Source organism: Thunnus maccoyii, chromosome 11 (assembly GCF_910596095.1).
Source record: "Thunnus maccoyii chromosome 11, fThuMac1.1, whole genome shotgun sequence".
Lineage (NCBI taxonomy): Eukaryota > Metazoa > Chordata > Actinopteri > Scombriformes > Scombridae > Thunnus > Thunnus maccoyii.
The window spans coordinates 9,484,250-9,511,919 of record NC_056543.1 but is presented as its reverse complement, the minus strand read 5'-3'; the positions used below and the strand labels follow the sequence as shown (position 1 = coordinate 9,511,919).

General features: G+C 39.4%; 1 protein-coding gene across 2 annotated transcripts in view; it reads left to right on the top strand.

Annotated features, from left to right (window-relative positions):
- The window catches only part of ramp1 (receptor activity modifying protein 1), a 71,358-nt gene that overhangs the window by 25,884 nt on the left and 17,804 nt on the right, over positions 1-27,670 (top strand). The window contains exon 3 of one of the 2 annotated variants that reach the window (XM_042425435.1): positions 22,446-22,581. In XM_042425435.1, coding sequence (XP_042281369.1) covers positions 22,446-22,581 — 136 coding nt within the window. Of the gene's footprint in view, positions 1-22,442; positions 22,582-27,670 lie in introns of both variants that reach the window. The other variant, XM_042425434.1, reaches the window with a different exon arrangement.

The following is a 27,670-nucleotide window of genomic DNA, read 5'->3' as shown; positions in this document are numbered from 1 at the left end:
TGCATTAATTGAAACAATTTATGTGGTAGTTTCAAACTTGTCCATTAGGACTTAATTTTTTGAAAAAGTTATTTGTTTTTAAAAGCAAAATTTTGACCTAAACATGCCCTAACACCCCCCAAAACCCCTTAAACTGAAAAAGCAGGTGAAAAAAAATAGGGTCCTCACCTTTTGTAGTGAAAGATGCAAACATTTTTGGTTTGAGTAGACCACAAATTTCAATGACAACACCTTGACTGTACATATGGAGATATATTGCATGTATGTTTGTGTGTTGACAGCTGACCAGGAATCTCATTTCTTTTTTCCCTCTCTCCCTCTAACTCATCCTGACAGGGCTATAGCCTTTCTCTCCACCTTGGTGGCTTCACCAGCCCTCCGCTCGCCACCAATCAAACCCGCTCTGACACTCTATCTGTGGACCTGTGTTTCACTGCCTGTGTGCATGCGCCCTCTCATCAGAGCCAATCAAACCAGATGCATGTGTGCCTACGCCTGCATTTCCCGTGTGTATGTGTGTGTGCGTGTGTTTATGCAGTATGTGCCCTTTCCCCCTCTCGCTAAAGCCGTCCTGACGTGTTGTGTAATTGTACTCGTCTGCCTCAAGCTGGCTCTCCTGTATTGCTGGGTGCTATAAACTCTCCGTGCCTCTTAATGTTTCTTTTTTTCCTCTCTTTCTCTGACAGTTTCTCTCGCTCACTCCCATGCATACATAGACACGCAATCATACTGTATTAATCCAGGTATAGTGAACCACACAGGCATTTTTCAATTCAATTTTTTAAACCAAACATTTTTGGTTTAAACTGTTCTCCAATTTGTACGTTAAGATGTTTCAGCGCACAGGGACAGATTTGAAAGTTTTGATAGTAAATTTCCGATTTTGTGTGCGCACTGCTTCCTCCGGCTGTTTTCTCAGATTGTAATCATTTGAAGGAACATCACTGCTCAGCCAAACCCAGTGACACATTTCCCACTTGAGGCTCAAAACATCGATCGGCACTCATGATTCTGCCCTCGTTTGATCTCAGACCTTGTTCTTTGTCTTTAAATCTGTCCCTGTGTGCTTGTTGTGTGCTCGCTCAAACGTGTGATCTTCTGCCTTCTTGCCTGAAACGGTGTTTTTCTCATTTATCATCACTTTACCCAAACCATGGGTCTGCCTCTGAGACCAATTTGAAGCAATTTTAAGGACAGTCAAAAAAAAATCTGTGAAACCAGAAAATATTTGGCCCTTATCTGCTTCCCAAACATGTTTTGTGAAGGTTGGAATGGATGTGAAGTGGATGGGTGATGTAAGACTCAAGAGCCATGCTGGCTGCTCTGTAAGGCTATACTTAGACACATTAGTGCTTTGATTGAAATGTTAATGTCAGCATGCTAACATGACAATGTCCTCCAAATTAAATGACAAAAAAGTTGTTGGTCCATTCACTCCAGAACAACACATTCGTATGTTTTCTGATCTAATGCCCCTATCAGCACTAATCGGCAGGTCATCATTTGTCTGTGCTTTCCAAAACCGTTCCCCAAGTTAACAGTTAAAAGATAAACATGTTTTATAATGTGAAAATGCTATGGTTAAGGTCTTCACAGGTTAAAAAAAAAACAAAACATTTGGTTAGGTTTAGAAAAAAGATCATGATTTGGGTTAAAATAAGTACTTTGTTAAGGTCAGGAAAACATTGCGGTTGGGTTAAAATTACTCACATTTTGATCCGGTTAAGAGATATACTTAACGATCAAGATCTAAAAAGTTTATCGAAAAAATGTGGCTTAAAACTGTCCATTCATGAGAGAGTTTCCTGACAGACAACCACAACACTGATGTATTATCTAGTATTCGGTAGACGGCATTGTGGCGGACAACCACAATGGTGACGCATGCGCACGAGATGATCACCATCTTGTGCACATATAGTAGAGATATTTGGTAGAGGGGGTATGACGCCATTGACAGGTGACCAAGTGAAACGGACCGTTTTCTTCATTAAAATTACGGATTTCTCTAGGTTTGAAAATTGTTGGAAACATTTGGGTAAATGTAAGTACACAGCTGAACAAAATAGTCATTTTTAGACATTTTGACACAGAATAGTTACATATTATAGCTTTAAAGGCAGATTAGACTGTTGATCATATCTGTTCTTAATTTTGGTTTCTGTTTACTTGAGCTGTTCAGTGAGTATGTTTTAGGTGTCAGTTGTTTATTTTCCCCAGAGTACTTTTGAAGTCATCTATCTTTGATTTTTTCATCTCAACCTTTTTTTGTATTGTTATTTAGTCTGTTTCAAATTCCATTATTGGCAAAAACTATTCTTGCTTTTTTAGTTTTACTTTCTCATGATCGAATATAGAGTACAAGAGTTCCCTGTTTCCATCTCTTCCTCTAGTATTTGTGAAAACTCTACTTACTGCTTATTTTTCATTTAATTTTATAGTACATGAATTGAATTCAATGACTCTACAGTTACAGAAATAGTTTATCAGCACAATGGCTTTTACAACATATTCCTCATGCATAACAGCACTATTTATAATTGCTCTGTAAAAGAAGGTTGGCTGAATGCAAACATAGAATATATAAAGGGATAATTATTGCAAGGTAAAATAATTTTTATAATAATAAATAAATAAAATAATTTTTCTTTACTATACTGTGGAAAAATAGAGTTACTTATCGGAGTGTGTATTAACTTCCTGTTATCTGCCTTCTAGTCTTTATAGATAATGCACTACAGTGGCTTTGCAGGCAACTCATCCTATTGTTATGTGCCTTTTTATCTACACTAATCGTATGCTATTACCAGAGAGACCCAGCCAGGGCAGACCTCTCTCTGCGCTGAAAGCCCCGCTCGCTATAATGATTAGCTGGTGATGGATGAGACCCAACTTGACAGAGATAGGTGTTGCAGGCATGCACACACACACACATGCACCAGCTCTTCAGTAATTTCGGTCAGAGTACGTATGGGTTGAAAAAAGTGTGTGTCTGTTTGAAGTGTGTGTGATAAATTGGAGCTCTTTGTCAAAGAGGGGACACTATGTGGCTTCAGTCATTGTATCAATTAAGGACTGTGAGAAACATGTTTTCAGATCTGTGTGTTTGTGTGTGTGTACATGCATGATGTTTCCATCACAGGGAGGGAACGGACACTGAATCAATGCAGCATGAAAGAACAGCTAATGAGAGTCAGCTTTAAGTGTATTAATAAAGTTTATTTTTATAGCATCTGTCTACAGCCAAGTGCTTTAAAATTACTATTTCTTTTCATTTATTTTTATTGCACTAGACAGTTTTACAATGAAGGGCATAAGGGAATGCACCATTTATGTAAAAGAAATAAAGTAAAAATAAACAAAGGCAAGTCTAAATGTGTATTGAGCTGCGAGGCGTCCACAAAGTTTAGGAGACGCAACCTCAAAGTTGCAGTCTATTTTCATTTTTAGCAAACAAGGAATGCAGCCACACCAGGGTCCAGGCTCAGCAGAGGCCTGGGTGGGCCCTGATAAATATTTTGTGAAAAGTTAAGAAAAATAAGGATGACATCAATGTTAGGATTAGTATACCTAAGAACATATCAAGCTGAACACACCCACAATCTAATGGACCAAGGACATGTCCCCCTCACTTTTCAAAATCCTATTTTTCCTCTCCACTTTTACAGTTTCTGGTTGATTTACTTACTATTATCTCTTTGAACATTTTCCTCTTACTGTCCAGCCACCATAGTGCATATGATATAGAATCAGCACTGGGGAGTCTTAACTGTGACAGGGATTGTCTACAACAACCAAAAAGCCGTACTTATCTCACTAAAGGCAAAAGTCACAGCTGGACATATTTGCCACTTTTATGGCAAAAAAGTGATACATATCACTTTTATGGCAAAAATGAGGATCATCCAGCTGTGACTTTTGCCTTTAGTGAGATATGTACGGCTTTTTGGTTATTGTAGACAATCCCTGTCACAGTTCAGATTCCCAAGTGCTGATTCTCATCTCAAAATTATTGAGAACTTCTTGAGAAGCATAGCGAGACAAGGAGGCTGAGTGAATTGTCCATATTATGAATTGAGAAAAGAAGTTAGATTTAGAGCAGATTGTGGCTTTCAGAATGTCAGAATCAATGTCAAAGACCTTATTTAGTCACTTCTTAATTTCTGATGTTTGTCAAACACACCATCACAGTAAACACTCTCGAATGTTGTCAGTTAGTTTACTTTATATGTACTTTTCTTACACATACTGCACTACTCATTGGCGGTGTAATGATGAACTCTCTCTGTATTTTCTTTTTGGGTTTTTTTTGTAGAAAAAGCATGCAGCCCAGACTGTATAATGTATCTTATCTTGTGAAAAATCTATCCTTCTTTGGTGTTTGGGCAAATATTGAGAAATGTAGAGGGTCAACAAGAGATACATAAATGGAGAAAAGGGAACGCAAAATTGGGCTAGTTTCAAGTCAATTTGTCTCTGACAGACTGTGGTTCTGAGGGGATGTCCCACAGAGGCATTTGTTAAACCAATTGCTGTACACTGTAGCAGTCCTTCTCTCTCTCTCTTTGCAGTCTTTATTAACTACCAAATAAATTAAAGTGGTCTTAAACCACACAACTAACAATCTTTAGAGCCTAATCCCTGTGATAAAAATCTAATTTACGTTCACAGATCATGTTGATATGAGGGAAACCATGCAATTATTTATTATTGTGCCTTGTCGCCTGGTCTAATGAGAGGCATTTAATATGGTTTGATAAGTCTAGGAGAGTCTATTTCATTAAGGAAGATATATACAGATTTGAATTAGAATGAAAAAAAACAATTTCTTCAGTATTTTTCACATTTTTCCAAACAGTGATGCAGAACTCTCAGCCTACGGACTGAAACCTCTTTATAGTTATTGTTCCACTTATACCACCACTTCAGTCATCTCCAACACTTTATGTACAGCTTTTGTGATTATTTTGGGCATACAAGGTCAATATATCTCCACTGGTTTTTGCCTGTGTGTCATCGCAACCTTTTAAAAAAACACAAAAAATAGATAATCATTCAGTTATTCAGGCAATGCGTGATCATATTTGCACTGTTTATCATCCATCTATCCACCGGGAAATTCAGTCACCTGTTTGCTGCATCACATGGGTCACCTTGCTATCCTGAAATGAAGTAAAAATATGTTAGCAAAGCATCACTTCATTAAATGATTAAAGACAACTTGAATACGGCAGCTGTGATCAGAGAGCTCACAGTCATGCACTGACTAAATATTTCTCCCAAAGCCCTGTTCCATTTCTCAAACGTAATTTACATCTAGATGTCGGAGTTGTTGGCACACTAAAAGAGGAGTTACATCACTGGGTTTCAAATTAAAACTTGCAGTTTTTTTTTTTGCCAGTACTAGCTTTTGTTACCTGGTTTAGATTAGTAAAGGTTAGTATTAGGTTAAAACATTTTTTCTACCGCCTCTTTTGTGAGCAATAAGTTTTGGAGGAACTGTGAGATGAATATGAAAATAATGTATTCTGGCAAACTGCTGTACTGTACTGTACTGTACTGTTACTGTTTCTTTTAATTCTCCCACTCTGTTCTAAACTATTAGTAACAGGCAACAGCTGCAGATTTAAGACCTCTCTGTCATAAAGTATACAGTTCTTTCTCTTCCTTCCTTTTGCTCTGCTGACGTCTTTGACTACAGGGTCAAGTCAATTTTTATTTGTATAGCCCAATATCACGGATCACAAATTTGCCTCAGGGGGCTTTCCAGTCTGTACAGCAATACAACATCCTCTGTGCTTAGTCTCTCTATTGAAATAAGGAAAAACTCCCTAAAATACCCAGGGGAAAAAATGGAAGAAACTTCAGGAAGAAGAGGAACAGAGGAGGGATCCCTCTCCCAAGACAGACAGACGTGCAATAGATGTTGTGTTTACAGAATAGAACACAAATTACAGAATACAGCATTGAACAGCTAAAAAAATTATAATGGATTTATAATATCTATGAAGAATGTGAAGAAGAGGATGCAAAGCAGCTCCCAGATGCCAACAGAACAGAAAAGGATCTTAACCACGCAACCTCAATCAAAAAAACAGATATTTTTTGTGATTGTTGCAACCAGAAATGCTTGATTTCGCAGCAGCTTTTTTTCAAAAATTGTGATGTAATTTGTGAAGTTTTATTTGATTTTTTTTGCAGTAAAATTGCAGGAATTGGCAAAAAGTAAGTAAGCAAGTTGAGGAAACAAATTGCTACTACAACTGCTCCTATGAAGAGAAGTCATATGTAATCATCATACTGCACATCACAGAAATAGCTGGAAATATTTGGGTTCTCATCTTTTTTTTTTCCTGAACTTAGAGAACCATGATGAGCCCACATTTCCCATATACCCCGTCACTTCCTGTTTTGCCATTTTTTTCCCCAGCCAGCTGGCATGGTGTTTGTTTTGATGATGAGAGGAGGGGTTGGAAAGCCTTGCTAGCCTTAAAAGATAAGTTATTTTTGTTGATAAAGCATTTTTTTGTTTGGAAAGGCTTACTTTGTGCCTTCAGCAGAGCTTCTGTGAATCTGACTCGGTCACACAATATCTCAACTCGTCGCAATTATCTTTCATTCTCATTGCAAGGTATGGACATTAAATTTATGATGATATATCAATGTCAAAATCTTCCTAGTAGAACCTTTAATGCAGAGAAAATGAATTTTGCAAAATTACAAACACTTGCAAATATTGCGGAGGTTTGTTGAATTTGCATTAATTATTTTCCTGGAGGGACTGGACTACACATGCACACAGGAGACTCACATCACACCGTTCACATAGACGAGAGAAGAGACAAGAAAAGACAATCACAGAGGAGAGAGAGAAAAGGATAAAGACATAATTCAGAGAGACACAAGGTGAGGCTGAACTCCTGCAGGATCCAAAACATCAGGAAATGGCATGACAGCCAGGGAAGCAGAGCGGTCCCAGAATAGGTTCTGGTCCAGCAAGAGATGCCTGAGAGACAAGAGGAGGACGGGAGGAGAAAATAGGGAGAGAAGAGAGCAAATAGCAGGTTAGAGAGATGCAATGGTGAACAGTTGCAATAATCAATAATCTCGTTAGCAGGACAATGCCTAGTAAATTCTTTGAGACAGAACCAGCAGTACCAGCAGTACAAGGTCATGAAGTACTCAATTAAAGGCAACTAATTGTAGGTTAAGGCAAAAAGTTGAGTTTTAGGTTTAGATTTAAAGGACTCAACATACTCGGAGTGTCTGATGTCAGCAGGGAGATTGTTCCATAAGAACGGGGCCCAATAGGAAAATGTCCTGTCGCCTGCTGACTTCTTTCTAACTCTGGGGACACACAGGAGTCCTGCATTTTGAGAGCAGAGAGCTTGAGATGGAATGTAAGGTTTAAGGAGATCAGACAGGTATGATGGGGCATTTAGGATTATATAAGCCAGCAATGGCGCCAAAGTCTGATCTAACATGGATACGAAGCCAATGAAGGGAGGCTAGAATCGGTGTAATATGGTCAAATTTTTCTTCTTTTAGTTAAGATTCTGGCTGCAGCAATTTGAACCATCTGAGGACTTTTAGTACAAGCATGTGACAAACCTTTAAAAACAGAACATTACAGCAATCAAGTCTGGAATGTCAAAGCAAGTTGTTTTGGTCTTTGGGTGCTTTCTTTCTCCTCTCAAATCCAGCATTGGTAGCTTTTCTTTTCACCGTCTTACTCTCCAACATTTTGAGTACATCTTTTGGTAGGCAGTTGAGGTGACAGATTTCTCCTTGAGTTTTTACTTTTCACTCTAAAAACACTGCTGCTGCAGTGGAATATGCTGAGCACTTAGTTTTGTTACTTTCTGCTACAGTATTCAGTCTTCAGAACAATCCCACATCTTGCTCACATGTTTGGGACCAGTGACCACTTCAACGCTCTCATATCAGATCAGTCTATTAAAACTATTTTATAATAATCAGACCAGCTAGCTTGGGCTGCAACTAACGATTATTTTCATTATTGATTAATCTTTTGATTATTTTCTCAATTAGCCAATCATCGCTTTGTCTATAAAATGTTATAAAATAGTGAAAAATGCCTACTATAATTTCTTAGAGCTCATGTTGATGTCTTCAAATCATCTGTGATTCATCTGATCATCATCAATCTGACCAACAGTCTAAAATCTAAAGATATTCAGTTTACTATCATGCACGACACAAACGATTAACGTTTATGGCTTAAATGATTATTTGATTATCAAAATAGTTGCCGATTTAATCCTCCAGCTCTATTGCCAGTCGTCGCATAAGGCCTATCTAGCGAAAAAACATCCTGTCATTTAACGATTGTGCGTGTCGGAGCAGAATTCAATCCCTAATAGCTTTAAATAATGAAACTGATGCGAAAATGTATCAGTGGATTCACTTTAAGGAGTGATGGCGAGCATCCCTCATGCTTACGATGATCATGGCTTAAGCAAAAAAAAAAATAAGTCCATCAGTGACGCAGCTTGTGAACAAACAGAAAAAGTCCTTGCTCACAACATTTTAACTCACCTCTCTCTCTCTCTTTCTAAAAATGTCCTGCCATGTCTAAATAAAACCGCGAGGAACACTAACATAAAAGTCACCTATGTCTGGATGGCAAAAAGCCATCACTTTATGAATGTTACATATTCCATGTCTGAAAAGGGCTCTACCAGGAAGCTCCAGGCTGTATTCAAATTCAGTGGCTTATTTATGCTGCTGTCTGCCTTCCAAGAAGCAATGCCACAGTGAAGCACGCTTGGGGGTTTAATAATAATACTGAGAGTACCTGGGAGGGAGAGAGAGGCTTGTTAAGTTTCATGGTCATCTCGAGTCACGGTGACATAGATGGAGGATTGAGTAGGGTGTGTGTGTGTGGGTGGGTGGCTGAGGGGGGGTTTCCAATAAAGTTAGACAAGAACTGAGAGATTAAGAGGATAAATAGCTCATTTTGAGGTTTCTTTGAGGGAAGTCGTTCTTCTATCCCTCTTTCAATTTAATTATGTGAACACTTTGAGGGATGGTTAGTTCTAAGTGAAATTCACCCCCTGGGTCTCCAGCTGTCTGATTAGGACTACAGACAGCTGAGGTGAAGGAAAGCGTTAATTTGTGTGTATGTGAGTGTGAGTGACAGCGCTAGAGGTAAAACTGTAATACAGTGTAATGACGGCAGCTGATGCACTGCTACTGGCGTTATTCTCCAATAATTCATCAGGTATGCACAGCTCGCCAGACAGAGAAAAAAATGACACAGTTTAGTCCAGCTCATTTGTATCCAACGGTGATAAACAGCTAATTTTATACATATAGTAGTTCTGTATAAAATACTGACCTCACTTAGCATGTGAACAGACAGCCTTCAGGCCTTGGCATTTTGAATTTGCATATCACTGTGACCAATGGATGGAAAAACTGGTTCCACATTTCTCGTTAAAATGAATCCATTATCTTTGAATAGGCGGATGTTTTTTTTTTGTAATTTTCACTGCCTCGTAATTTATGTCAAATGAGTGTATTACAGGAAGTTCTAAGGAAAATGGATCAATTTACCAGTTGAGCGAACATTGAGATGAAAATCAATTAATTTCTCACAGTACACGATTCCTCTGCAGTTGCCCTGTTTTGTACTGATTTACGTCCAGAGGGAACAGTGCAACTGATGTTTTTAGCCATATGGGACTGTTTAAACACACCCATGCCATTCACTGCCCTCAATTTCCAATTGGGAAGAAGATTAATATCCAAAGTAAGGAGACTGATGTTTTACCATTAGCCACCCAAGTCAGTTTCATTAGTATAGACCCTCTATTCGAATAAGGAAAAACTCCCTAAAAAATAATCCTTTAAGGGAAAAAATTGAGAAAGCTCAGGAAGAGCAACAGAGGAGGGATTCCTCTTCCAGGACAGACAGACATGCAATAGATGTTGTATGGACAGAAAAGACCGAGATAGCAAAATTACAGCATGTAAAAACAGGATGACAAAAATATGGATAGATTTATAATATGTATGAAGACTCTGATAACCCAGCAAACAAGGGACGTCCCCTGTATATTCAGTGAACTACTATGTCATTCAGGGACCTTATTTTGTTTTCTTATTGTAAACTTGAATATTAATACTAGCTAATACTAATAAGGACTACTGCCTCTAGGCAGAAAAGCTCCAGGTTCACTCCATATTAACTGGCTGCACATAAGTTGATTAATCACAATAACTTCAAATTTTGTTGTACCATTGAAGTATATCAACTAAGACAGGTCCTTCAACAGCTAATTTTGTGGCCCAGACTTGTAGAGGACTTACTGTCAAAATCTAGTTTTAAGCAAAGGTTTACTGGTTGTTTTTTGGGTGTCTCGGGAAATAATCATCAACAAGTTTTTGATGATGTAAACAGGTTTATTTGTGAAAAATATTAGTAATAGGCTACATCGTTTCCAGTCATACATGGTCTTCAAAACAATATGGTGACATGAAAAGTAGTCCCTAAAATTAGTTAATACTTAGCTAATCTCCTATACACACTGTCAACATATCACTTAAAATGACTGCTGCTGTGACAAGTTCCTTTTTCTACTACCTATAACTTAATATAGTGTAACATTTGCTTTGTCTTCAAGCATATGATCAGGTTTTTGTATGTGCATGTCCATAAAGTCACTCTTGCAGACAGCAGGACATTTTAGTAAGAAGTGGAGGAACAGAAAAAACCCCATCTCTGCTACTTAGAGCACAATCACTCTGAGGGAACATGCCACAAGTGAAGAACACCCATTTTCCATAGACGTTCAAAGGAACATTACATTCTGCTGATTTATTCTTGTGAGTTGTGATAAGGACAACAGAGAACTGAGAGAGTGGAAACTGTGAGAACAAAAAGACAAATAACATAAAATGTTAGCACCAACAGGAGATAAAATGAACTGGACATACAACCATTACATGACTATTTTGATAATTAATTGATTCATTTATTAAATAATTTAAATATTGTACCCAAGATGGAGCATGGACATTTTCATCAGACCATTTAACCATGGCCATAATCTTTCCTTAACCTAGTAGTTTTAGTTGCCTAAAATTAACCATACCTTAGCCTTAGATCTGCCCTGCAGGACAATGTCCTAAAGCTCCCCACATGTGTTACGGCTAGGCTAGTGAACCCAAATGCAGCACACAGAGACAGGAGGCAGTGAATAGTTGCAAGGCAGTTTATTGCGGGGCTGGTAGCTGCGGGACTGGGGCGAGGGCTTGGGCAGATAGCTGGAAACCTGAGGCAGGTTTAGGTGAAGAAGCTGGGGCCAAGCAGGGCAGGGGAATGCTGAGGGGAGCCAAGCAAAGCAGGTTCCAGAAAGTGGGGAGCCAAGCTGAACCGAAGAGGGAGACAGGCGAGGCAGGATGACTGGAGACTGGGGCTGGAGTCAGGCTGAAGTTTACTGCAGGCACAGGGAAACGGATTAGGCAAATGCAACAAACTGACAAAGCAGTAACAAGATAGTTGGCTTGAAACATGACTGACTGAGTAAACAGAGCCTATGATCTGGCGAAGTGGAAGAGTCTGAACCGGGTCTTTATAGCAGGGCTAATCATGATGGATGGCAGCGGGTAGCCTGATCCTGCACACCTTTCTCTGAACCTTGTAATGAAACAGACACATAAGGAGAGGGAGAGAGAGGGAAGGAGGCTGCTGGCTAGGTGGAGGAGGACGTGGAGGGTGTGGCAATATGTTTAGATTTTATACTGGCGTTGTGGTTGTCCACCAGAAACTGTCATAAATTGACTTGGTTGTTTTTAACCGTATCTTTTAACTGGATGAAGGATTTTAGTCATTGGACGTTATCAGAGAAACAAGCTGAGCAAACGTTAGCAGCAGCTTGGCTAACAACCCCTCTCAGATTTCCTGTGCCCACCAAACAGCGGCAGAGAAACACTGATTTTTTTTATGTGAAACTGCTTTATTCAGTGTTTTTACTGGTTTTAATCACCGGGTCTGTTTGCTCTGGAGAGGAGGAGACCTCTGCGGATAATTCGGCTCCCGGTTAAAAACATCCTGAATGATGAACACTGAAATAATCCTAATCCGGAGAAGCTGGTTGTTTAACAATGAAGACAACAACTCCCATGATCCCAGGCTACTTCACAACATCACACTCCGTCTTTTGTTATTGTTTTGATTGAGAGACCCCTAGAGGCAGAAATTACATAAGATGTGGATGTTTCTTTATAAGTCACTTTGCAGTTACCTTGATTTAAAAGTGTATACCTGGTTGTGGTCCATAAAGAGAATCAAAAAGATGAACACAGATGCAGTTTAAAGTTAAAACTCTGCTTTGCCCTGGTGTCCATTCCTCTATTTATCGTCATTGGACGATGTTATTACAGTATCTGTCTATGGTTGGTGACCAGTAGGATTTTTGCCCAGGATTTTTTGCTTCTGAGCACCCACAAAACCGGTGCAAATGGACCACGATGAATTTAATGGCGATGTTTTTCTAAGCATTAAGTGAGAATATGGCCAGATCTTCCAGTGTTTCAAAGTTAAGATGCAAAGTGGAATCAACCCAAAAGTTAGAGAGACTCAAAACCCAAACTTTTCGGGGTGAGATCATCAAATAGATTAAGTTTTTACAGAAAGAGCTGAAATGTGTGGGTTTTAAATATGCATAAAACCTGTGTAACTTTACAGAATCTAAACTGAGCTGTCAGAGAGGTGGGAAGAAAAACAGATCTCTCTTTTTTTCTCTTTATCTTCTACTACTTCATGAGCTGAGATGATTCATGACTAAAAAGTGTTAAAAAGTCAAAGGAGTGGGTGTTTTGGTGTTAGATTGGGTGATAGGGTGGCGACGGTCAAAAATAATTTAGATCAAAGGCCCAAGATGAAGATTTCCTTCTCTATGAATCATTAGTGATGAAAAAAAAATGAGGGCGAGAGAAACAGGGGCAGAGTAGGATGCTGGTTGATTTGTGAACATCAGACATGGCTGCCTATTTAGTCTTAGCCTTTGATAGAAAACATCTGCTTGGCTCTGCCTGTTTGTCGCTTTCAAACTGGAAGGAGTCATAGGCTGCAGTGTGCAGAGTGAGATCTTTGACTCAACAGTCTGTTAGTAGTCTGAGACAAATTCAACTGTCTGTCTTCAGTGAATCTGCTGCCAGAACAGCTGCCATAGACCGTGCACAGGGAGAGTTCATTATTTATGAGGCAATTAATCCGATGGTCAGAGAAACGATTGCTTTAGTTGGGTTTAATCATATGAGTTGTATCAACTCTCTATCAATTGTAATAACATCGTAAACGCCAAAGTAAACGCCGGGCAACATCGCTCCAACAAAATCCAGCAGAGCAAGAAACACAAGCGGTCAGATGATCAGACCGGTTGTAAAAGTTTCAGCAGAATTATTTATTCGAAGGTAAAGTGAGCACACTTGAAATTGCGGATTCACAGATCCAGCTTTTTTTTATTTCCAGGGTGTCAGCTGATACTGCATACTGATCCAATACCAGTGCTCTTATTTCCACAAAATAAAATGTGCAAATCTTTCTGTGTGCAACTGATTAGGACATGTGTCAGCTAACATGAGGCTGTAACTACAGATCACTTCTTAACCACAAGAACAGACATTCATACACCAACGTGTGAAAATACCATTCATATTTTTAGAAGGTTTATAAAATTGCATCGTTACAGCACATCAACCGCATAACAACAGACACACCATCATGTTTTTGCCTAACACTCCCGGTGTTGAGAACACATACGGACCTCTGAGCTTCTCTGACAAACGGTGATGTGCTGCACTCATTGTTCTCTTTGTATCTACACAGAAAAGCCTTCCCCCATCATAATTACATGCTTCTACATGTCTTCATCAAACCATCTGTGTGTGGCTGCATCTTTTACAGAGTATTAGGGCAATTGTTAGAAAAAAAAGGTGATTTTAAGAATTAAGTTATAGTATTCCAAGAAAAAAGTTGTAAACAGCATAGCTCCTCCAGTAGCGTTTTTAACTCCAGTTGCTAAAAGTCTGTTTCAATTTGATGTAACATCAGTCTTCATTTCTTGAGCTGTTCTCCTTTATCAAGCTTTGTTAAATATGTTATAAAAATGTGTTCCATTCATGCAAAGCTTCAAAATGACCTCCCAAAGAAAAAAGGTGAAGAAAATGTTTATATGTACTGTCAGAAAAATTACATGGAGGAAATCTATTAGGTAACTGCAAAAGTCTCCGTCATTACTCTCTGCAGTCTTTATACAATCGCTGCAGGAGTTTTTACCATGCAGGACATGGAAAGTGCACACTATGCACATTAGCTTACCACTGCAAATGAGTGGCGTGGGAAATTAAAACTATTTAATGTGAGTTCATGACATTACCCAGTCTGCTTAATTAGGTCAGTATCGACACAGATACCCAACAGATTGAACCAGTCTGTAGAGTGTGATGGATTGACCACAGATATTTTGAGAAATAATTTTACCATTCAGATTTGTTTTCTCTGTTAAATAGGTTGGGCTAGTGAGGACATAGGACAAAATGGACATAGCGAGGTGTGACGTCACTCATTGGTCCTGGCTACAAATGGAAACGATGTCGCCGACCATAAAGGCAATTTGAAGCCCAGAGTTGCAGCTTATGGTCGGCAACATCTTTTCCATTTGTAGCCAGGATCTTCCAAAGAAGGAGTAGGTTGCCTTTGATGTTCTGGAAACACGCCACGCTACCTCAGACCAAAGCAAACACTAGCCTACAGGGACCTCCGAGCGGTAGTGGTGTAACGGAATGTAGTTGATCCGTGATCCGTACAGACTGCCCCCCCACAAAATGTCAAGGACAGACAGTGTGTCCCTAACAGGGATTTTGAAGAGCAACAACCAAACCAGCATCTAACAGGTCCAAAGTGACATCTGCATGTATATTTACATGCTGTTTAATGTGCTGCAGCAGCTAATTAGCTATCTAGCTGCTAATTGACGTTAGCAGTGCACTTTAAGGTACTTCTGCATCGGCTTCAGCCTCAAACCGTGGTTGTGGCCACTTCAGATTATCCAACTGCTCGTGTTTCTTGTCCCATCAGACCTCTTTTTAGTGACATGACAACATTCCAATATCCCAGCAGCTTATTGGTGAGTAAAATTTTATCCTAAACGACAAAAATAGGATCCAAGTTGTGATCAATTGGAATTCCTCCAGCATGGTGGTTTGTTAGGGAGGAAAACTCACCAATGTAACCACAGGAAATAATCCAAAATGCAAGGTTTATAGGTACAAGGAGGCTAGAGAAAAACTAGATCACAAAGAGCACATAAGAGTCCATCATGCCTAGTTCATGTGATGACATGTTATAAAAATAACAATCAACCTCTTTAACTTTCAACAGAGACCAGTGACATTAGCATCAGGAAGAGGAATATAATAACACACTTGTGGGATGGGTGGTGTGTTGGACTGTGTTGTTAGGAATCAGATTGGAACGCAAAAACTGCACCTTTGGAATGGAAAGCATTAGATGTCATTTATAATCAGGCATTTATAATCTGACAGTTATCATACTGTATATTCTGTAGTTACATATAGGGTTATTACAGAGGTTGTTGGAGTCCAATGTGGACACCTCAGTATAATTCCTGTATTTAACACATTGAAAGTGTGGCTGTCTTATTAGATCAGCTCAGTTTCTCTGGTTAGAAGCTCTGTAATAGTCAGCAGGGGAAATAATTATTCAGCATTGAAATGGGATTTGGAGTGAAAGTGACAGGTCTGTCAAAGATCACAGGATGGGGATATGATGGGAAGAAATAAACTGGGACTGGGCAAGAGGGAAAGAAAATTTCAATTTCAATTTCTTTGTAACTCTTTAGTGTCAAGCTGCTTACTTCCTGTGTTGCTGTCACAGAGGACCAAGCTGTCTGCTGCAGAGGCCACGACTGAAACTTTCAAAAGGCCCCCAATCTGCCTCATTAAGGCATCAATAGGCAGTGCAATAAAATTTGCATTTTTCTCATGGGAGCTTGCTTACTTTTCCAGCCCCTGCTGTGAGGATTACTGTGGGATGGTAAAGAGGAACCTGTTAGAAATTCATGAGAAAAAGAACTTCGGACTTGACAGAATGGCACAAAACAGATAAGATGTCTGTGAAGAGTCTCAGTCATCCAGGCCATGGTGTATCCAGAAGGGCTAAATACAGTTCAACACCCTTTACACCCTTTTATGACAATTCAATAGAACCAATCTCATCCCGGACCTTGTGTGACCTTTCAGACCTGAATACCACCTGTTTCACATAAAACAAGGGTTTGTATAGACAGAAGCACTGCTGCACCATGGGTTAACCAGTGTCTCCCATTGTGGCTAATCTATATGTGGAGGAACTAAAGAGAAAAGCTCTGAGCTCCTTCAGAGGAACAGCACCTAGCCCCTGGTTCAGATATGTGGACGACACCTGGGTCAAATGTCTGTGTGATGGCCCACCCTCCTGACTTCCTGTGCTGCTCTGCTCGGTTTCCCTCTGGCAGGAGCTGGGTAGGGTCGTCTAAGTAACTGGCTGCACCTGAGAGGTGGGAGTGGCTAAAGGGTATAAAAGGCTTGCTCTCCCATGGTCTCCACACTGCCGCCCCTTTATACGGCACTACATATATACTGTGACTCATTCAGACATGCTTTACACCACTGACTACTTCCATATCCCCACACATTATCCTATTTTTTCTTATTAGTTGAATAAACTTATTATTTTGGTATTTAAACCATTTTGTGTGTGGACTCCCTATTTTATTGCAAATCTAAGCCAAGTTTGTAACAGTCTGTAATACTTGAAGGTTAAAAGAACTTTCACAACTTCCACATGACGCCATTTGCATTTAGTGATTGAGAGTCAGTCAACGCAAAAAAAAAAAAGGTTGAGTCCAATTCCTCAAAGTCAAAACACGCTGTGAAGTCATCCATTTCCCATCTCATCTATTTCGCACTTTTATGTCAACTGACTTGAATTTCGTCATCTGCTCCATGCCCCGCAGCCTTCCTCTCTCAGAACTCACTTTTTATATAGTACCCGAATCTATAATTGGTGTTCCATCTTAACATACTGGCTTTCATTTCATACTTATTCCTTGTATAATCATTGAGTTTTTAACATATTATGCTTGTCTGTGATTATTCCAGAGTATCTCATTATGATTTAAGTCATGCATAACCCTGATCATCCTCATCCATCAAACACTGCTGCAAGGAGAAGCACCAGATATGATAAGTAATAGCTTGCAGTATGAAGGAACACGGCAGATCAATAGCTGTCAAACTAGACTTTAAGACAGGAGTATGTGTGTGCAGACATGTCTGTCTAAATTTTGAGTATAGAAATTTGGGCTTGGAGGGCTCAGAGACCATCAAGAGGGCAGTGTGGTAAAGGAATCTAGAGTGGGTCAGAATTGTCAGGAGACACAGATGTGTACTGTAGCTCTGACGCTGGTGTTACACTCACACATGAACACATAGACACTAAATAAACACATGGTAACTGTCTCTTTCATCTATCTTTGTTCTGACATTTTTCCTGTCAGCACAGACAAATATAAGAGAAATTCTCTCATTAATGACATGCTAATGTAGTCTCTGCAGCTTCTCTTCTCACCGTGATGCTCTTTGTTTAATTTCTTTCTTAGTTTGGTTTCTTACACATCTTAGATGATGATGATGAGAGACTAAAACATTATAAATAAATCGCCCAATTCCGTCTCACACAACACACATATACAGAGCCCCCTGAGGCTAACTGCTGGGTGGTCTTGTACACAGGGAGCAGTGCATTCTGGGAAATGCCCCACAGAGAGGAGCAAGGAGGCAGCATGTGCTAGGTCAAAGGTCATCTACTTACAAGAATAAGTGTGCCATTGACTTCAAGTATGTGCTCTTGCAAGTATACTTTATTCAGCCAGACAAGTTGACTAAAAGCGTGTTTGTATTTATAGAGGCAGCTTTTATGTTTGAGTCAAGTCGGGTTAAGTCAAGTTTATTTAGTCTAGTATCACATACAGTGTCACAATGGGCTTTACTGACCAAACCCATAGCATCTGCTCCCAACCCAGCAAGGACAAACTCCCCCCAAAGAGACATCTCATCTTTAAACAAGCAGTTAGTAGAAATACTGAATACAGCAATGAGAATGAGTCCAATACTAATGAAGTAAAATAAGTCCAATATCAGTTCCTCACATTGTTGCAAATGTGGGTATGTAGTCTGAAGGAGGAGGTGGCAGGGGTGGCACCACGGACAGTGCCAGACCCACGGGCCAGACTTCAGGACACTGACTGTGTACTACGATGTAATGTACGGTGTGACCGCTTTGTTTTATATTTAGTTCCAATCGATGCGTGGTCGCAGGAGGAAATGGGAAGTCAATCATGACCTTTCCTCCAGATTCCTAATGTGCAGCCTCAATTAGAGTGTGAAGGAGTCCGTTATATTACATTTATCAGAGAAGGAGAGAGACATGCTCAAGCAATCGACCCAAGCAGGAAAATCACAGGTGGAATTAATAAAATCAATGATGGTTGCATCCATTTTGGTGAGCCAATTCCAGGGCTCTGGTATGGTGTTTGCTCACTCACTAACATCGCTTACTGGGACATTTAATGGAATGGAGCCATTGTTAGTGTTATTAATTACACCTGCACTTTTCCTGCTTTGACAAGTCAAAATGTCTGCCGTGAAAATGGACAAGATGACTTGCGTTGAAGGAAAAAAATCATTTAGCCAAAGACTGTTTGGGATATTTCATTGTTACTTTTGGTCAAGTTGCAGGAGGAAAGATATGGTAGACAGATGTTTTCCTTTGTAACACAAATGTGGTTTTCCATTCGACTACTGATAGATAAATGTGCAGTTTCCACACAACAGTTATCGTCTGTTGCTACACTTGCAGAACCACTTTGTTTTTGTTTGAAGACAACCTAACGGAAAGCTTTTGGCTATGATGCTGCTGCCCTCCCACAGCCTGTACTGGCAGCAATACATTTATTTAAAAACTGATAAGATAACAGGCAAAATAGAATTAAATTTGGATGTGACTACACTTTTAGTAAGAAGATGCTGACTTTAAAAAAGGCAATGCCTTTTTTTTCCAATTTCCTGCACCATTGTAGATCTATAAACATGTTAAATGTCAATTTTCCAATATGTTAAACTCAAAATCAATAAGGTGCTTTATTATAAACAACATTTTCTCAGTAATATTCGACATTCTCACAGGGGTGGCTACGAGGTAGCAGGAGGAAGACCCAGTTTCAGACACCATGGCAGACATGTGGAATAAAAACAGGCTTTAATGATCAAAATCCAAGAAGACAGGCTTACAGGTCAGTGACAGGAAGGCAACAGGAAAACAAGTCCAGAGGGCAAAGCAGGCAAGCAGGTTAAAACCACAAGTGGCAGGAAATCAGGTAGGAAAAATCAAGAACAGGGAAACAGGTATACAAGAAAGTAACATTGATGAACTGGCACCAGTATAAGCTACCGGACTGATGAGATAATGAGCAGCAGTTGATGATAATTGGGGAGACGCAACAGGTGAGCAGGTGAATGTGGGAACCAGGCTGAAGGCAGGGACAGAGGCAGAAAGGGCAAAGAAAACAAAACAGGACTGAGGCAGGAATTGTGACAGACGTTACCTTTCTGATTGATTCTAAAATGTTTTAATTTGTTTTTGAGCTCAGGTAATTTCCCCATCAAGTAATCTGTGTTTAAAACATGTGATTTAGTATTACAGATAAGTATCCTCCACTATTCCTTTGTTCTGGTGCAGCATTGATACCTCGATCTTAGCGCACTGACTGTCATCATTATGCAATTTCTCGTATCCTTCAAGGTCTCTGATAACTCAACATGCATGCAACCAAGCCATCATTAGCACGGTTCAATTAGCCCACTCACTTGGAATGGGTTCATTATGAGAATATACAGAGCCTGAAGGCCCTGCAGCCACCGGGGATTAGTTTTTGTTTTTGTTTTACTATTTGACCTGTTTTCATAAGAAGCTGATGACACTTAACATTATTATTTTTCATTACATGATTTGAAATGGAAATTATCATTATTCACCTTCAAACATCATATAGCTTAAATAAATCATAATTTAAGCATTTCTAATGTAAAACAAGTTTTATTCAAGTACATTAAAATTGCATTTTATGGTTTTCTCAATTGCATTTCCAGTGTGGTTGTACTGTAAGAAATGATTGGTCACCAGTGTTGGAGTTCACATTGTAATGTGCAACTGTACTCTAACAAAATAACATGAAAGTTACTAGTTTCTTTTAAAAACTATGTATGTATTACTGTATGTAAAATTCCCCGCATGACTCTGAGCAACATTCATGAACGGAATTTTAAAACAGGGATTAAAACACAGATCATTTGAATCATTGCTGTAACAGTTTTAAAAGTCACTGAAAACACGCGTCATCCTGCTGACATGGGTGCAAGATCAGAAAACTCTTCGCTGGTCGCTTTGGACGGTGATGGCAAATGCTTTGTTTAATTCTGAAAACTGACAGAGATCGCCGACATGACAAAAATCTGATCTGTACAAAAACTCTCTCCTCTCTCTCCTCTTTTGCTATTCCTTTATGTCCGTGTCTGTCTTTCACAAACATGCTCACTTGATCTTGATCTTTGATCGCAGTCTTTGATCCGAACCGTGTAGATGTGTAGATAAATCTTTTCATCCGCTCTCAGCTCACAACATGAGCCAGACTTTTGCAGGAATGTAAACAAGCTATTTGTTTATATGTTTTTATTTTCACATATTTTTTCCATCGTCTTGATTCTCCCATACATCTGTTTTTATCCCCCCCTCCCCTCTGCACCATAACACGCACATATAAACACACATAGTTGCCATATCTCTCACATGATACTATTAACATTAATGATTCAGAACGAGCAGGGAATAATCAGAAGAGAAACACTGGTCAGTCCACCTCTTCACAAAACTCTCAGGGGGAGAGAGAGAAACAGAGAGAGAAGGAGATCAAGAAGGAAGCTGCCATAAGAGGGATACACAGAGATGATGTATACGCAGTGGCTGAGATAAGACACAGCAGCTTACAAAGCAAAAGCAAGAGAGAGGAAAGTCATGGGAATGAGGGTGAGGAACGAGAAAAAAGGTAAAGGTGAGCGGAGACAGTAAGGAGGAGGAGACTGATATGCGGATATACTTCAAGCACAACACTTTGTTATCTCTGAGATCCTTTATAATTTCCTATAGAATACATTTTTATTCTATAAGATATTATTCTACAGGATAACAGAGTTTTTTTGCCATAAATACTTGTCCGCTCTTGCAGATTCCATCCAGTTCATAAAAGCTCAGCTTCAGGGTTCTGCAGCACTTCATGAATATAGTTGGATGCACAATAAGTGCCAAGAACATGGTCTTCCAGTGAGAAAAGAGGAGTAACTGATGTTACACAAGGTTGTATTAAAGATAACAGGGTTGCTTTCTTCAAACTTTCGACTGACTGAATGTGTGCCCTCTACACAAGGGGAAAAGGAAAACTAATTAAATTGAGAGCACAAATTAGTTTTTTTTTTTTTCTTCGCGGCCCCTCCTGGGCTCCGAGGTACTGTAGTGTCCATGCATTGACACTGGTGATAATGGATTTTCTTTAATTTTACTTTCATTTTCTTCCAATTTACTTCACCGGATTAGCCAAAGTCTGACACTCCCATCTGGTCATTTCATCTATGTATGATTTCTCAATTGAAATTCCAGAGAAAATTCTACCCTAACTTGTGTAAGAGAGTGATATCAATGTCCTCATCTGACTTTAAGCAAGAAATCAAATGAGTGTATTTCCCAAAATGTGTAACTATTCCTTTGAGGGGCTTATATGTCATTATCTGAAATAAGGGACTTCCATTAGATGTAGTCTGATACTGTCGGAGATTAATTGCTAGAATCAAAGCATGGTTTCTGCAAGAGGGAACATCAAAGTCTAATTCTATCTTATACTTTCTTAGCTTTCAAAGTTTGGCCCTGTGTCTTTGTCAGCGCACATAGTCATAGATCATCCTTTTCACCATCTAAAGAACTCTCTCCCCGCTCTCACTGACAAATACAAAAAAAATATCCAAATAAATATTCATTCTGAATTTGTTCAGTACATCATGTTTCTCCTGTGAGTGTGCTTTTGGGGGGGCAATGATATACGTCACACTGTGATAGCAGATGGTGTTTCAGTATCACATCCAGCAGATAGGAAACTTACTTTGCAGTGACCCAAAAAGAGACAACAGCTCTGAGTTTTGCTGTGATCTAATTTCACAACTCCCTCCCTGTCACCCCTCTTTGTTTCCCCTCTTCTCCATCTTGCCCCCTAATCCCAATGTCTCTGTCCTCCCCCTTCTCTCAGCAGTCTCTCAGTGTGTGTCGGTGCTGGGGTGCTCACCCCACTATGAATACGCCATTGAGGAGTTCTGCCTGGCCAAATTCAGGCTGGACATGCAAGAGCTGGACCAGAGACGCTGGTGTAGCTGGGAGGACACTGTCGAGTGAGTAGGATAAACACACACACACGCACACACATATACACACACAGCGAGTGGTCCAAACACAAAGGCATCCAGTGTAAGTCAACAAAAAAAGAAGTTAAGTCCACACTAAGAAGCACTGTTATTTAAAAAAATCATTTTTCAGCCATTACAATTGTTCAAGTCTTGGTCACTTTCCAACAGCTGATTAGATACTGGGTGAGAACTGAGAAGAAAAGTGAGTGGAAGAAATGGAGGGGGTTGAGAGGGATACGCAGACAGTTTATGCAGAGAACAAAAGCTGTATGCCTCTGGCATAAACAGAGATCTTTTATTTATACACAAATATTATGTTTGCACTTAATGTAAAAGACATCTGGCGCTGCACATTTTCAAAATTGCCCCTACGATTTGAGAATCAGTTACCGGCATCATTTAGTACAATTAAATAATTACATAAATACCACCTCCCAGTGGACTGCGAGTTTAAAATTGTGCATCAAACTGTTTTGTATAAAAACAATTTAAAAAAAACCATTCAGACATGTCAGGTTATGATATCATGCTGCTTCACTGAGGAGATCTTAACTCTTCCCACCACTATCAGCAAACATGGAGAAGGAACCCAATTAAGCAAATCTCAAACAGGTTTGACCTTTGACCTTGTTGTTCGAGTCTCATGAGCAGCGATGTCTCTGCTCGCATGAGAAGTACCAACTGTTACTTATGACCAGTCTGAATACAAATGGTCTGTTTATCTGGATAAAATCATATCTGACAGACTTCTTTTTAGTCAGATCTCAGCAGTCTCAGGCAATCAAGACACTTAAAACTGATTAAACCTTAAAAGACTGACAGTAAATCAGGGCATTGCTATTGTCGTCACAGTATATAGCATGTTTAGCTTTGACATCTTAATTCTTCATTCAGATGATGCTGCTCCGCCGTCCAAGAGATTTGTTCAACTCTGCTCCGAGGAAATGAGCAGAGCTAAAAGGTCAGCCTCAAGAGGATGTCTGCCTTTTCATTCAAGGCTGTTAAACACCAGAATAGTCTTCCTCATAATCCGAAAACTGAAAAATCTATTGTTATAAAATGGATTTTATATATTATTGTCATAATTTGACATCAAAAATATGTGTATTTTTATATTCTTAGACATCTTTATGAGACATTGGAGCTTGAATATGGGATTCATGTGTGTATGGTGTCCTGTATATATTGTTTTTTCGCCTATAGTGTTTGTGTCTATCTCCTGAGGGACTGCAGATAAAAAGTACTGCAGTTAGCTGGTACAAAGCATTTCTTCTTACTGTAAATGATTAATGACAAATGAATTTAATTTAAAAGATACTGCGGTCTGAGTTGTGGAAAAGAAGTCAAAGTTACTTCTGCAATGTGTTCCCTGTACCCCAAACTCTGGTCTGTAGTAGTCAGACAGAAATTGTATCTGCTGTAACACAATATCTAACAAGTGTGGTTCTTAGTTGGCCAATCCCTGAGCGGCAGTCAGTTTCTCTAAATTCTTGTCTCAAACCCACTCACCGAAAACAGAGAAAGCAGCAAGAAACTAAGAAAATAAAAAAGAGGAGTAGTGGATGAAGGATTGAAATGTCAAAAATGGTGCAGCTGAGTAAAAAAAGGTCAAGTATCAGGACAGTTGCTCTCCCTTCAAGGAAAAGCTACATCCTTGCCAAGATGCCACTGGGGATTTCAAATACAGTTCAAGTGACATTTGGTGTGTGTGTGTGTGTGTGTGTGTGTGTGTTTCAGGACAGTACACATCGACGCTGCCATCTTTCCTCTCAGTTTTAGCTGTTAAAGGAATGGCGGCCTCCTCAGCTGTCACTATCACATCATTTTGGGATTATACGATAATCCCACCTCATAAAACACCTCACATTGTACTGTGTAGTAGCTCAACTGTACTTCTTCCCATCTCCGTCAAATTTAAACCTCTCTCATTTTGCTGAATACAAAACAGCAGAAATCATAAGTAGATTGTTAAATTATGTTCCTATGGTCATGTTTCTTATTATTTTTAATGCCCTCTTACATTTTTCATGTACTTCTGATTCCTAAAACTATGCATTCTTCCTATGTGTCTATTCTGTTTAACTGTCTATTGTCACTGCAGTATACATTATTAACTGCATGTGTGTATTTTTCTCAGATCCCAGAATATACTTACTTCCATTATACTTTACAAGCTATCACATGCAGAAAGAAACTGAGTGCATGACTGCCTTCTTTCTGTCTTAAAACAGATCTGAATTACATGTCATCTTCACTGAAAAAGTACCATCATGTGTCTCGTCTTTCCTTTTCTACCTCACGGCTACATCACATACTGTCCTACTTCCCTCAATTCCCCTAAATCCCCTTCTGCTGCAGGCTTAAATTGTTTCTGGTTTGCTTCATCATGTGCCATTTCTACCTCTGCTGTGTGCGTTACAGCTGTTGTATCTCACAGATGCTGTTGCTTACATATTGCAGGTTTATCTCTGTCCCCTTTCAATTTAGTGACATCCTTAAAGGGGACACATTATGCTTTTTGTGATTTTCTGTCATTATTATACTGTTATGATGTCGGATGTCTTTGTTAAACATACTCAAAGTTCCAAAACATGAGTTGAATGTGTCTAAAAATGTTGCCTGAAAGTCAAAAGCTTCAGGCTTCAACCTGCTCTGAACGCTTTGTTTTCAGAGTTTCCTCTACTTCCCCATCGAGCTGACTCAAAGTCTTTGTCACCGAGGTTGTTGCTAAGGTTGCTCCACGGGTTGTTTGCGTTCCACTCGCATATTTCTAATCTGATTTTGACTCGAACATGTACGGATATATTTAAGAAGTTGACATTTTGAGTAATGAATGAGAAAAAGTAGTGAAATCCTACTACAACTGTTTGTTTACACAGCCTCCGAAGCTGGCGGTAGACTGTTTTTTTGTTGTTTTTTTTACTGTAAATCATGTAAAGATATTCCAGTAGAAAATATAGACGTGGAATACATCTGAACTCTTCCAGCCCCTCAAGCAGTTATTGTCATTGCACTATGTCCTCTGGCACTATTTGCTCCCCTGTCAATATGCAGCAGTGTCTACATTAAATCCCAGCATGCAATAAGAAAGGAGCAGGGACATGCCCCAGTCAGGTCACCTCACCATTACCCACCACTCAATACAGGGCTGTCTCACTCCTCAGAATCAGAAAGAATCAGAAAGTTTGTATTAGTCATATGCAGGTCAACACAGGTTAGCTCAGCAATAAGAGCAATAGTCATAAAATATAGAATATAAGATAAAAAATGTAAAAAGATGGGATGAGATATAAATAAAATATAGCACTATATACACACACACACACACACACACACACACACACATATATATATATATATATATATATATATATATATATATATATATATATATATATAATATGAAAATGAGTATTTATAAGTAAAAGTGACAAGTATATACAACAGTATTGTGGTATTGGGTATGTAGCAGTCCTGGATCAATAGCAGCAGTCATGAGTAAACAGTGCAGTGAGCAGTAAATAGTGCAGACAAGCAGGTAAGCAAATAAGTGATGTGGAATATTTGGATAAATTAGTTGAGAAGCCTGATGGCCTGGTGGTAAAAACCGTCCTTACATCTGTCAGTATGTGTGGCCAACAAGGAGGACGGTCTGTGTGCTGGGTGGCTGTGGCCCTTGATGATGCTATGTGCCTTCTGCAGGCACGGCTGGTGGAAGATACCTTGAATGGCCGGGAGTCTGTTTCCAGTGATGTGCTGTGCCACCACCTCGATCACTCTCTGCAGTGATTTGCGGCTGTGGGCAGTGCAGTTCCCGTACCAGACCGTGATGCAGCCCGTCAACAAGCTCTCGATGGTGCACCTGTAGAAGTTCATGAGGATGCTGCTGTTCATGCCAAACATCCTCAGTCTCCTCAGGAAATAGAGCTGCTGGTGAGCTTGTCCGTGTGTAGTGATCAGGAGAGGTCCTCAGCTGCTGAAGCTTTTTTGCTTTAGTTTTACTGATGTTAACAGAGACTTTGTTGTCCTCGCACCAGCTGGTTAGTGTCATCAACTCCTCTCTGTAGGACGTCTCAGCGTTGTCTGTGATGAGGCCCAGGATGGTTGTGTCATCAGCAAACTCAGTGATGAGTGCACTTAGCTGCAGCATTGAGAAGCGATGGGAAATTAGAAATCCTTTGAAGTTTCTAGACAGGAGCACCCACAATGACACGACCAGGAAATTAATACAACTAGCAGGTGACAGTGCTAATCACTGAGGTGCTGCAAAGCTCGTCAGTAGAAAATCACTCCGGTGACATCTCAGCTCTTTTGTATTTCTAATCAGTCTATTGAAAATGCAAGCACACGATGCAGTGACAGCTATTATTGTCAGTTGCTTTAAAATCAGACAAACCTCCTAATACAAAAAAAAAAAAAGATTTTGATATGTGAACTGTGAGGAAAGTCTACTTTAATTTTTTTGTTTTGTTTTTTCTTATTTTTCACAACAGACATTTTGACTTGTCAATGTAGGAAAAGCCCAGGTGTTACTATTAACATTAACTGTGGCTCTGTTCTATGAAAGTGTCCCAGTAAGCCATGATGGTATGATAGTGGGCCAGCATGAGCCAAAACAGGACCAATAAACTGGAGCAGCTATTGAGAATTCAGCCATCATTAATTGTATTATGTTCTGACATGTCTTCCATGAAAACGGCCAATTGGAAGTAAAGGTAGACTTTTTTTCTCTGCTAAATTTTCACTTTCTTATACTATATATACCCATTAATGTTGTTCCATTAAATCCAAGAAAACAACACAACAAAGTGGCGAGACATTTGAAATATCTAAATTCTTTGGATGATGTGACTTCTTCTCTTCTGACACAAACATTACTGATGCCACTAAAGTGTATGGATGAATTATTTGATCCTTTGGTTTATTACACACACAAAATATATCCTGCTTTCACAACCCGTCTCCATGTCCTGGAGCAACCAAGTCTAATATTTTATATAATACTTTGTTTTTAAATTACATTTTGGTCAGAAATATTATTGCTACCTGGATTATGTTCAATGGCAACATTTTT